The 12,975-nt window shown below is 35.5% G+C and overlaps 1 protein-coding gene across 1 annotated transcript; it reads left to right on the plus strand.

The window, feature by feature from the left end:
* Positions 1 to 2,273: 2,273 nt before the first annotated feature.
* On the plus strand, positions 2,274 to 11,844 carry LOC136217914 (DNA mismatch repair protein MSH2). The gene is made up of 13 exons (XM_066004615.1): positions 2,274 to 2,474; positions 2,605 to 2,654; positions 2,917 to 2,949; positions 3,520 to 4,593; positions 5,940 to 6,494; positions 6,567 to 6,677; positions 6,774 to 6,863; positions 6,957 to 7,028; positions 7,314 to 7,424; positions 8,446 to 8,572; positions 9,817 to 10,013; positions 10,796 to 10,948; positions 11,289 to 11,844. Exons 1-13 carry the CDS (start codon positions 2,438 to 2,440, stop codon positions 11,487 to 11,489), a joined length of 2,811 nt encoding a protein of 936 aa, XP_065860687.1. The 5' UTR covers positions 2,274 to 2,437; the 3' UTR covers positions 11,490 to 11,844.
* The last annotated feature ends 1,131 nt before the right edge of the window (positions 11,845 to 12,975 follow it).

Below are 12,975 nucleotides of genomic sequence, written 5' to 3' on the forward strand. Positions count from 1 at the left end.
AAAATGTCGCAAGTTGACAACTAGTTATTCATACAAAGCACGAGTACTGAGAATATGTGGATGATATCATCATCATTAGCAATATCCATGCTCATATTATTAGCATAATTGCCTCCATTGAATGAGAAATCTCCATTCACAATCTGGGCAAGGCATAATATTTAATGGGAATTGAGATTCGGTATGCAAAGGAAGATATTCGTATGTGTCAGGCCAAGTATGTGGTGATATTCTTGACAGGGTTGAAATGGTTGACTCTAAACCCACGTTGACCCCTATACCAACACTTTCTAAAGATCTTGACACTAGTTTGGCCTTTAGGGATGAATACATAAGCATTGTGGGAGCGCTTCAATACTTAACTTTAACTCGACCTAATATTGCATTTTCTGTTAACAAGTTATGTCAATTTCTCCATTGTCCCGCCGCATTGGAAGAGTGTCAAACGTGTTCTTTGTTATATTCAGGACACATCTGATTTTGGAATAGTCATGTCTGCTAAACCTATAGATCACATTCACTATTACTCTGATAGTGATTGGGGTGGGCACCCTGATGATAGAAGATCGACAAGTACATTTCGTGTTTATCTTAGCACGAGCATTGTCTCATGACAGGCTCGCAAACAACCCACGATTGCTTGATCATCCACTGAAAGTGAATATAAAGTTGTTGTCAATCCTAGTTATACTCTAACTCATGTATTCCACTATATATACAAGGCTTTATGTCTAACATTAATCAAGAGAAATTCATTAAACACTATACCTTTCTATCTATCTTCATCACATAATCAACAGTAAGGGTATTCACTGGAAGTCATGGGAGACGCTTTGTTTGTCCAAAAAATTATTAGAAATAGTAGTTGCGGCAACTTCACAATGAAGAATAGTATGATTTTTTATTCCTTTAGTTCGTAAATTTTGTTCGTCAAATTCCAAATATAATTTATATGGTTTTGCTGATTTGCAAATAAATATTTGCAGTTTTTTGGTCTTAAAAAGAGGACGGAGGTTCTTCGTCGTTAGGGGTGAGCATCAATTCAATTACTAACCGAACCGAACTGTCAATTAACCGAACCAAAATAGGTCTTATTTTTAGAACAAAATCGAATAAGATTGGTAACCGAATATTACGAAACTGAAAATTTTCAGTTCAGATACTGACCGAATAACCAAAAACTCGTAATATTCCATTTTTTGTATATTTTTGTTTCATTGGTTTTCTTATAATGTAGGTGTACAAAAAAAATTACAATTGAAGAAATTTATACATGTAAAGATAAATTATATTCTTTTAGGGGTGGAGTTTATGTTTTATAAGTTATTTATATATGTAAAGATAAAATTATATTTTTTTTTATATTTATATATTATGTTTGGTTCGGTTAAATTTTTTTCCCAGTAACCAAACCGAACCAAAATGTTAAAATAAGATTTCAGTTTTGTTATATAGTTTAAATGATTTGAGACCCTTAACCACTTAAACTAACCTTAATGGGTATTTACATTTTTTCTAATGATAAAATATTAACATTACGCTTGTTTTTTTGTTTTTTTGGTAGGAAAGGGAAAGAAAAAACAACAAAAACCAACACCTAACCCGAGATTAGTGTAGGGAAGCTAATCCCCACCCGCTCATCCGACAGAATCGAACAAAGGAAGTTTGGAGGAGAAGAGAAGGTTGAAATTCCCGGCATCCTATCATGGCCCTCCGCAGCAAGGTGATCAGTTACTCTATTCTGCTCCTTGTACACATGACAAAAGGAGATGGTATCGAATGAAGAACACAATCTTCTGATCTCTTTAACAAGGTTTTGGCTGCTCAAGCACATAGCCTTGTTGTTAGCAATCATATTAACTGCTTCAAGGTTGTCAGAATCCACGAGCAGCCTTTTTAGCCCCAGGTCAATGACCAATCTAAGATCAGAAAAGATACCCCAGAGCTCTGCAGAAAAGGAAGACCCCATCCCCAGATTCTGAGTAAAGCCAGACACCCAATTGCCCCCAGCATCTCTTAGAACCCCTCCAGCCGCAATTCTGCCGTCCACAAGACACGAATCATCGGTATTTAATTTTCTTGGAGAAATATTCAGACAGATTAGGAATCACTATAGCTTTTTCTCCAAACACCTCAGTATTCCTCCACTGCCAAAACTGGTGACAGACAACAATACATTACACTTGTTTAGTTTATGAAATAATTTCGTGTTTTTTTTTTTTTTTTTTGAAAGAAATTTCCTGTGTTTTAAATATATATAAAATCCATAAACTAAAATAAAAGGGAAGGCAGCGAATGAAGTACACGCGTCTGTAAACCCCGCCACACTATCACTTGCTTTCCCGCCATCTCCATTTTGAGGCGCAGATATTGCTGCGGGCTTATGCAATCGCATACATACACATTGTAACTCCAAAAAATTCCATCTTTCAGTCCAATGGATGATGAGAACAAGCTACCCGAACTCAAGCTCGGTAAGAACCCTAGATTATTTTATTATTTTCTTTTACTTTTGATTTTATTTTTCCTGTGTTGTATCTGTTTTTTCCCTGTAATTTTGATTCTTCATAACTGAAATACTTTGTTTTGATGTTGTGCTATTAGATGCCAAGCAGGCTCAAGGGTTTCTCTCTTTTTTCAAAACCCTACCTCATGTAAGCCTTCGCTTCTCGACCTTTTCAATTGGGTTTGTCTATTGAACATTTGTTTGCAATACTTGTATTTGGCCTTTTGGTTGCTGGGGAAAATAAATCACTGGAAACGGATATTAAGTTTTGAACTTCTCAAATTTTTTTTTTTTTTCTTTTATGAAGATTGTGTGATAACTTTATTTTTGAAATTTCTTATATTAAATTAATTCTGCCAGTCATAGCTATAACTTTTTGGTTTTCTTTTTACCTTCTTCTGTTGATGCAGGACTCCAGAGCAATTCGCATCTTCGACAGGCGGGTCAGTTTTTATTACAATGGCAGTTACCTTTGGCTGTTTTACTTGCTGATTATGAATTTAGATGCACCCTTATGAACTGAAGATGTTGAAATGTTTTATACAATTTTAAGAGTTGTTTTAATTTCTGTTTAATGCTGCCATTTTTTGCTTATTTTGATTTACTTGAACATGCCATAAACTACCAATACATCCATACGATACAATCTTAGAGTACATAATTTTTTAGTCTTCATATTCATTTTAGCTATAGATATTAGTTCCATTAGACCTTAAAACAGCTTTTATTTTTCATTTTATATTGTTCCATCATTTTCAGCTTTCCTGATTGACAAACACAAGAAGGTGTGGTCTGCAAAATACATTTGCTCTTTAAGTGTGATTTTTGTAATTTTAAAGTATTACTGGGTGTATGTAATTATTATTTGATGGTTATTAATTTATTATTATGGAAAAGATCCATAATTTGTAAGCCTGTAAATGTAGAAGACTTACCATGACTAACATGCTCCATAAGGCATACTACAATTAATTTGCTCTTCGATGCCTAAGTGATCTTGTATGAATGTGCAGGACTATTATACATCACATGGAGAGAATGCAACCTTCATTGCAAAGACGTATTACCGTACTACCACTGTTTTGCGACAGTTGGGTAGTGGACCTGATGGCCTTTCAAGTGTGAGCATTAACAAGAACATGTTTGAAACAATTGCCCGAGATCTTTTACTGGATAGAACGGACCATACTCTTGAGGTTTATGAGGGTAGTGGATCCAATTGGAGACTGGTGAAAAGTGGAACTCCCGGAAATCTAGGCAGTTTTGAAGATGTTCTGTTTGCCAACAATGAAATGCAGGATTCTCCTGTGGTTGTTGCAGTCACTCTAAACTTCCGTGAGAATTGGTGCACTGTTGGGCTAAGTTATGTCGATTTCACGAAAAGAATTCTTGGATTGGCTGAATTTCCTGATGATAGCCACTTTACAAATTTGGAGTCAGCTTTAGTTGCTCTTGGTTGCAAGGAATGCCTTTTGCCTACTGAGAGTGGTAAATCCAATGAATATAGAACCTTGCACGATGCCCTGAGCAGATGTTGTGTGATGGTAACTGAGAGAAAGAAAAGTGAGTTCAAAACAAGGGATTTGGTGCAGGATCTTGGTAGGCTTGTCAAAGGTTCCATTGAACCAGTTCGAGATTTAGTTTCTGAGTTTGAATTTGCACCTGCTGCATTAGGGGCATTACTTTCATATGCAGAATTACTTGCAGACGAGGGTAATTATGGAAGTTATACTACCAAAAGGTACAATCTCAACAGCTATATGAGACTGGATTCTGCTGCCATGAGAGCCCTAAATGTCCTCGAGAGTAAGACTGATGCAAACAAAAATTTTAGTTTATTTGGTCTAATGAATAGAACATGCACAGCTGGGATGGGGAAAAGACTGCTTCATATGTGGCTGAAACAGCCTTTGCTAGATGTCAATGAAATCAATTTTAGACTGGACTTGGTACAGGCTTTTGTAGAGGACACTGCACTTCGCCAAGAACTGAGGCAGCACCTCAAAAGAATCTCAGATATTGAACGGCTGATGCATAATCTTCACAAGAAAAGAGCTGGATTGCAGCATGTTGTAAAACTTTATCAGGTGATTTTTATTTTTTTTCACTCATATTTTTTCTATTTATATACAACAACAACAACAAAGCCTTAGTCCCGAAATGATTCGGGGTCGGCTAACATGAACCATATATTTTGGTTCATGTCATAAGATGTGGCTAAGTTTTACGCTGGCCGCCACAAACCTACCGCAACCCTCCTCCTTTGTCCGGGCTTGGGACCGGCTGCAAATGTCACCAAGTGATCCTCACGGGCGGAAAAAAAAAAAAAAAAAAAAAAAAAAAAAATAGAGGGCGAGCCTTGGCGCAACGGTAAAACGTTGTTGCCGTGTGACCAGAGGTCACGGGTTCGAGTCTTAGGAGCGGCCTCTTGCCAATTAAATTGGCAAGGGAAGGCTTGCCCCCAATACACCCTTGTGGTGGGACCCCTCCCCGGACCCTCGCTCAGCGGGGACGCGTAATGCGACCGGGCCGCCCTTTTTTTTATATAAATTAAAAAAAATACCTGTGCTTCCGAAAAATTCCCAAGCTTCCTCTCTGACTTATATTGTATTTGTATTGACCAATGTGCAAAATTTGAACTCAAAATTCCAAGTATAAGAATGTTTTTGGTGGGAACCCTCTGTTGGCTGATCCCGTCCCACTGCTTGTCAGAGTCATTTTCCAAGGTGTACCACTCGGCCCAGAGAATTTTTTTCACTTGTTTTTTTTTTTTTTTTTTGCTCTGGATGGCCTAGCTTGGTCCAGGATCGACCACTGCATATCCCGTACCCTGTGGACTCTGTAGATGATATCGTCCTGGGGTCCATCGGGCCTATTTATCCAAGGGTACCACTTGGGCCTGGGCCTATTCTTTTGACCTGTGAAATTTTTGTTCTGGCATTTGGCATTGACCCCGGGTCCCGTACCCTGTGGGATTCTCCGTGGCCGGTCCAAACTGTACCACTCGGGTCCTCACTCGTTATGATGTTTTCAGAATGGTTGCATTCCTGATGATATTGGCCGAGATAACCTTCTGTAAAAAGTCCGATTCTTCTCATTTTCTTTCTAAGTCAATGACTTGATTGTTATTTTTTACATTTTTTAGTTAAACCAATTTTTATATCCTTTGATTAAATAGTCTTCCAGACTAGATGACCATTTGATATAAAAATGTTCCGGTTGATATTCTGAAAACAAATTCTTGATGATGCCTATTGTTGTTCTTTTCTGTTCATATTCCTCCCATAATAGTTCTAATTTAGGATACCTACTTGGCCATTTTAACATATTAATATGTTTTTGAATTGCAGTTTCTTTTTATGCTTACATTATTTTGTATGAACGTTTTAGTTAGAAGTGACTGTTTCTGACCAGATGCTTTTCTTGGATGCAGTCTAGTATAAGACTTCCATATATCAGAAGTGCTCTGGAACGTTATGATGGACAGTTTTCATCCTTGATCAAGCAAAGGTACTTGGAACGGTTCGAGTCATTGAGTGATGATGATCACTTGAATAAATTCATTGCTCTTGTAGAAACGTCTGTTGACCTTGATCAACTCAGCAATGGGGAGTATATGATTTCATCTAGTTATGACGCTGCACTATCAGCACTGAAAGATGAGCAGGAGTCATTGGAGTGCCAAATACACGATTTGCATAAACAAACTGCTCTTGATCTAGATCTTCCTCAAGATAAAGTGCTAAAGCTAGACAAAGGAACACAATTTGGACATGTTTTCAGAATAACAAAGAAAGAAGAGCTCAAAGTAAGGAAAAAGCTCAATACCCAATTTATTGTGCTTGAAACCCGTAAGGATGGAGTGAAATTCACAAACACGAAACTTAAGAAGTTGGGGGATAAGTACCAAAAGATAGTAGAGGATTACAAGAATTGCCAAAAAGAGTTGGTCAATCGAGTTGTTCATACGGCAGCAACTTTCTCCGAGGTATTTATCATTAACCTTCTTTTTGCTTCAGGCAGGTCCTTATTCTGGACTAATTGAAACTTCATGTCGCAGGTGTTTGAGCCTATAGCTGGCTTGCTTTCTGAACTGGATGTCTTGCTCAGTTTTGCTGATTTGGCTTCCAGTTGTCCAACTCCTTATACAAGACCAGACATCACATCATCGGTAATTATTTGCTGTTTTGATTTCCTTGCCGTGGTTCAGTTTCCTTGTTGTGCAAAATGATCAATTGATATGCTTTGTGCATGTTTAATATAATAGGATGTGGGAGATATTGTATTGAAAGCAAGTCGACATCCTTGTGTGGAGGCTCAAGACTGGGTGAATTTTATACCAAACGATTGTGATCTTGTGGGTAACAATTTACGAAGAAAGCAATTCCTTTTCTACCTTGTTAAATTTACTGCCTCATTTCTTATATTTCATTATTTATCCATAAATTAGGTCAGAGGGAAAAGTTGGTTCCAAATAATTACAGGGCCTAATATGGGTGGAAAGTCCACATTTATTCGGCAAGTATGATCTCTAACTTTCTACGATTCAGTGCATGTCTCTTATGTATCACCTATTTTATCCCTTGTACTCTGAGATAATAGTTGTGTTTATGTCTATCCATAGACCGGAGAAATGACCAATATGAGTTGCAGCCTTCCTGGTGGAAGCTGTTCTGGTTTTGACATGATTTCATTATTAATTTGTTATTTTAATGGTTATTATGTTTTTGTTTAAAAGCCTTTAAATTATGTTGCTGGAGACAATTTGCTACTATTGTTCATTTTTATCTTTTGGTTTCACCTGCAGGTTGGTGTTAATATTCTTATGGCACAAGTTGGATCTTTTGTTCCTTGTGAGAAGGCCAGCATTTCAGTTCGTGATTGCATTTTTGCTCGTGTCGGCGCTGGTGATTGCCAAGTGAGTTCCACCGTAATATCCTCACAGTTAATGAAAATATGTTAGATTCACAAAGACTACATGTAATTTCATCTTGGTGATATTTCTTTGCATGCTGCTCCTTTTGAGATCCGTGTTGCAATGCATTTGTTTCATTCTCAAGTCTAGTCTCTTATTCCCACATATTTCTAGATTGTTTCGTTGTCAATACTGGAGTTGTCTTAAAAAAATTGTACTGAAGTTGAAATGATGGACATTGGAGGCAGCTGGAGAATTGCATTCAAGCATTCATATTAATGAATAGACTATCAAAATTCACTTCAGGAATTTCAGCGTATAATTTCTGATGGCTGGAATATTATATTGCTTTTATGCCTGAGGTACTGAAAGGTGCTAAATCATATGGATTCTCGTTAGGAGAGGAATTCTAGATCCGTGGCCAGGATATTTATTCTTAGGGACATTTGACTGGAAGATCAATTGCTTTCAGATATGTCATCTTCTGAATAAGCAACTCAATTTAGGGGGCTAAGCTAAAAAACATCCCTTCATATTTGGTTATTCACATTAGTAACTTGGTGATTATTGGGGTTAAGACAATAAATCTGAGGTAATGTTTGGTTTTGATGTTTTAGTAATCAGTTTATTGCACTATACTCTAATTAAAGAAACGGGTGGTAAGTTTTGCTCATTACAGTTCTGGAAATATTCAGCAGTTGTATTATGCAGCTATGTCAATTTTGTCCTGGTTTCATTCTGCAGTAGTTAGAAAATTATTAGTTTCCTTTTTTCTTATCTATTTTCTATGGATTAAGTGTGAATTCAGAGAGCCGAGATAAAAGAAAATGTTAAAATCACAGTTTTTGTCACCATTGTCTACTGGATTACTTCATGTTATGCCAGCCTCAGCCTAACATGCCTTGCCTTGATTTCCTCATTCACCACAGAATTGCTCAGACTCTTCACCAATGCAGTAGAATTGCCATAGTTAGAATGGATATAATGTTCTTTTTCTCTGAAAATGTATTGGCTTTATTTGTAGCTACGTGGAGTTTCTACCTTTATGCAAGAAATGCTTGAAACTGCATCAATACTTAAAGGAGCTACAGATAAGTCTTTGATAATCATTGATGAGTTGGGCCGTGGGACATCAACTTATGATGGATTTGGTAAGTTCGAAAAATTGTCTGCACCATTGGAGTACTCCTTTATGTTGTTTAACTTCAACACTTGCTGCTTTTGCCTGGTTAGGTCATATACCACTTGGTATAGAATGAAGCCTCTTGAGGCTACTAACTGAATCTCTAGTGTATTCTCACACCTTGTCTCTCTTTCTATATCTTTCTGTGCATGTGAGTGCACTTTAGGAGATAACTCCTTTTCCCCTATTGATCATATGCTGAAGACTTCATCTAATCTACATTTTGAAATGTATCATGGAATCAATTGAACTAAAAGCTTAAGCCTAAAGTTAAAGGTCCAATTTATTTTAATATGTGACAAAATGTAAGGGTGGTAATTATCGGGTCAGTATTATGTTCGTTTCACGTCAATTTACCAGGTTAGTATTAAATGAGTGGATCCTAACCCAACATAAAAAAAATTTGTTCCAGCCCAATCTGATTAGTGTTGAATTTGTATCGTGTTTGTGGTCACATGTAATTTTACTCTCTACGGTGACATTAAAAACTGTAGGAATATGTCGTAATACTTTTAAATATTTATGTCATTTTTAGATTAGCAGATCATCCAAAAGTTTGATCTAAAATCTAATATCATGTTTGGTTTGTGTAAAGTGTTTACAAGTCACGTCACATGTAATTTTACTATCTTTGTTAAGGATGACAAGACTCTGGGGGGTTTGAGTCGTGTTCGCAAATAATAATTGTAAATATATTATTATCGAGAAACCATTTCACCCAAAAGCTTAAGCTCATAGGCACGACCCAAGAATAACTTTTATTATTATCTTTGATACACTTTCCCACATGATTGCCCCTTGGGCTTGAAGCGTGTACAACTTTGGCTGAAAGAGGCTCTGATACCATATTAAGAAACCTTTTGGCCCAAAAACTTGAGCTGATAGGTAAGGTCCAAGAATAACTTTTATTATTATCTCTGGCAATTACCTTTATTAGTTAAGGTGACATGAGAAAATATAATAATAGTTTTAAATATTAGTGTCATTTTCGAGTTAGCAGATCAACCCTAACTCACCCCAAAAATTTGTATGTGAACCCATTACCTGTTTAATAAAAAATTAACCCACTAAATTTGTGCTGGTTCGTGTCGAGTTGCCTGGTTATGTACATGATTACTACCACCTCTATTGAAATGGTTACTTTCCTGCATCTTGAATCAGATTTTCTGAGAATGTTGTTCGATTACTTATATTTTGATCTGATATTTTCAGGTTTAGCTTGGGCCATATGTGAACACCTTGTTCAAGTGATTAAAGCACCTGCCTTATTTGCAACTCACTTTCATGAACTGACTGCATTAGCTGATGAAAGTGCTGATCCCCAAGAAAAGCAAATTGTTGGTGTGGCAAACTATCATGTTAGTGCACACATCGACTCATCAAATCGAAAGTTGACCATGCTATACAAGGTAGATGCACTAATCAACTCAATTATGGCATAATCTTTTGGACTTCCCACTTACTATGATAGCTATAAACGGTATTATTTGCTTTTTTTATTTTTCTGGCTTTTTCTTTTCATTGTGTCTTCCACAAATATTATTTTATCTTCCCCTGTTAGATGCTAATAAATGTCCTGATTAACATATTCACATGCAAGGCAGTCTGTTCTGTAACTGATTTTAGATTTCAACCTTCTTTAGGAGAAATAATGGTCTCAAACGTTAGTTATAATCAAAAGAGGAAGCACCGAATTTGAAAGTGTCAAATTACTTGGCCTATTCTGCACCTTCAAACACGTGGGCCTAGATAAGGCAACACAACCATATAAATATGTTGATGCACGCCTATGCACTTCATAGAAGGCACATAGCAAACACAAAGTTAAATGAAAAGATAATGTAAGTTGGGAAAAGTATTTTCCTGGACTTGCTTCAGATCACCTCTTTCTTTTTCAAAATTGGTTTCTTGTTTGGCAAACTTAATCACTAAAAGGAAAGGAAAGAAATTGCATATTCATTTTGTTAAAACTTTCACCAGTTTCTAAGGAAACTAGTTTTATTTGTAGTTCTAGCAAGGATTGAGCAAGCAATAGGAACATAGTATCTTTTCTACCTTTTATATGGCATTAAAAAATTCAAAACTATCAATTCTTTTTTTGGATGCCTTGGTGCTTAGCAACTTCGATCAACTTCATTAGATACATAAAGCTGCACCCTCTTACGCCTCTTCATCTTATCATGTTTTCCAGCTAGAGCCAGGAGCTTGTGATCAGAGTTTTGGTATTCATGTCGCAGAATTTGCAAACTTTCCAGAAAGTGTTGTTGCCCTTGCACGAGAGAAGGCAGCAGAGTTGGAAGATTTCTCACCTAATGCCATTGTTTCAAATGATGCTAACCTAGAGGTGCGCTTTAATATTCTTGAGTGACATTAGTGCGTTATTGATCTGTATCTACAATGTGGGTTATTTATATTAGATGGTTAACGCTAGGTCTCTCTGGTTATGAATCACTGGTTAATTAGGTTGTCATAATAGCATGTATGATCACTGGTGAGAATTCATTGTTTCAATCGTGTTAATAATTGTTAGACCTTACTTAGCAGCAGAACGTCTCTGCTACATGACTTGCGAGAATTGCTCATATCTTTCTTTTGTCTTTGAGAAGGTTTTGCATTAGAGAACAAGACACCCTTTGTTTATTATTCCAGCTTTTGTTTCAAATTATGATGATATATGATTACAGGAGAGACCCAAACGGAAGAGGGAGTTGGATCCGGAGGACATATCTAGAGGTATGGCTCGTGCTCACTCTTTCCTGAAAGAGTTCTCGGACATGCCATTAGAGACTTTGGATTTGAAGGATGCCCTAGAGAAAATAAACAAACTGAAGCATGATTTAGAGAAGGATGCAGCAGATTGCCAGTGGTTAAAGCAATTCTTCTAGTTGTCCTTCACACGGTAGCATTTTAGGAAGTTTTTTGAAAGTATGAGACAAAGGAATTGCTGCTTCTTCCCTTCAATTTTGAGTGCATAAATGAAGTCACAGTCACATATGCAAGAAAAGAAGCAGCTGCAGTTGAGTAAGACATTTTCAGGCTCCTGTATGTACTTGTTCAAATTGTCTTCTTTTTGTGAGGACAGGAAATGGGGCAAAAAACTGTAAGTTTTGTGAATATGATTTAACAAATTGGGAGGATAAAGGAAGAAAATGTATCATTTCCTCCCAATTTGTTAATAGTTCTAGGGAAGTGCATCTGTATCTATAAATTATCTTTTTCCAAAATTACATTTCTGGATTACCCTTTTTGTTATTTTAAATTTAAATTAAAATATTTCAAACAAAAGAACCGAAAATTATGAATTAACAACTCCACAACTGAAGATGGCTTACAGTGGGCCGGCCGGGTGTATTGGATCACAAGGAAAAAAGGAAATTTATAGAGAAATTTACATAGAATTACAAGTTTTAGAGAATATTTTCAATTAAATCAGTTTTACTTTTCAATTTTGTCAAGTGGATTACTACTCTTCTAATTATGTCAATCAACAACCCACGATTTATCTTCCACCTTTTCCCTTTCTTTTTGTTTTATTATTTTATATAAGAATTGATATTCATACTTTTCTTTTATTTGGACAAATAAAGACAATATTTTTTTTTATTTACATAAGAATTTGTTTTTATATTTATACTGTTTTTTTTAAGAGAATTTATATTCATATTCCTTTTTTTAAGGATATTCATATTTATTTATGTGAAATTAGTATTTATATTTTAGAGTTCATAAATTAAGACCTATAGTTTATTTTAGGATTTATATTTTTTTATCAAATATATATATATATATATATATATTGCATCAAAAACTGTAATATGGTTAGTCACCATTAGATATAGACTCATTAAAATTTTATGGTTGAAATTAAAGGTATTCTAATATGTAATTTTAATGAGTCTAGATCGAATGGTGACTAACCATATTACCACGGTCACTGACGGTGTGAGTGAAACTATATATAATAAAATTTCAATTTTCATATAAATCATTTAGGTATTTGAAAGGTTGACATAATTATTATAGCAATTTATTTTTTTTTATTGATTTACATTTATTTTAACAGTAAAACCAACAAAGTACCATGAATATATAAACCATCACATACACCTTATAAATTAGCAAATTACCCGTTTTATTTATATTTAAGACATTCATGTAAAGAACTCAAGATAATAATCCCTAAAAAAAAAAAGGAATTATGTAGTTATTTTTAAAGGAAAGGAATTATGTAGTTCTTTTTTATGAAAAGAATTATGTAGTTTTTTGTGTGTTAGTATTCTATGTACTTTTCCATGTATATATAATTAATGGTAGTTTTCATTATTATTATTTTTCTTAAAAAAACTTCCAACTAAAACCAACAATCCCTAG

Source organism: Euphorbia lathyris, chromosome 2 (assembly GCF_963576675.1).
Source record: "Euphorbia lathyris chromosome 2, ddEupLath1.1, whole genome shotgun sequence".
Taxonomy (NCBI): Eukaryota; Viridiplantae; Streptophyta; class Magnoliopsida; order Malpighiales; family Euphorbiaceae; genus Euphorbia; species Euphorbia lathyris.

What these genes read in the sequence shown, in the direction of transcription:
- LOC136217914 (XM_066004615.1), top strand. Translation starts at nt 2,438, where the DNA reads ATGGATGATGAGAACAAGCTACCCGAACTCAAGCTCG. An exon ending in GCTACCCGAACTCAAGCTCG is followed by an intron (nt 2,475 to 2,604) that starts GTAAGAACCCTA and finishes TTGTGCTATTAG; the next exon opens with ATGCCAAGCAGGCTCAAGGG. An exon ending in CGGCAGCAACTTTCTCCGAG is followed by an intron (nt 6,495 to 6,566) that starts GTATTTATCATT and finishes TTCATGTCGCAG; the next exon opens with GTGTTTGAGCCTATAGCTGG.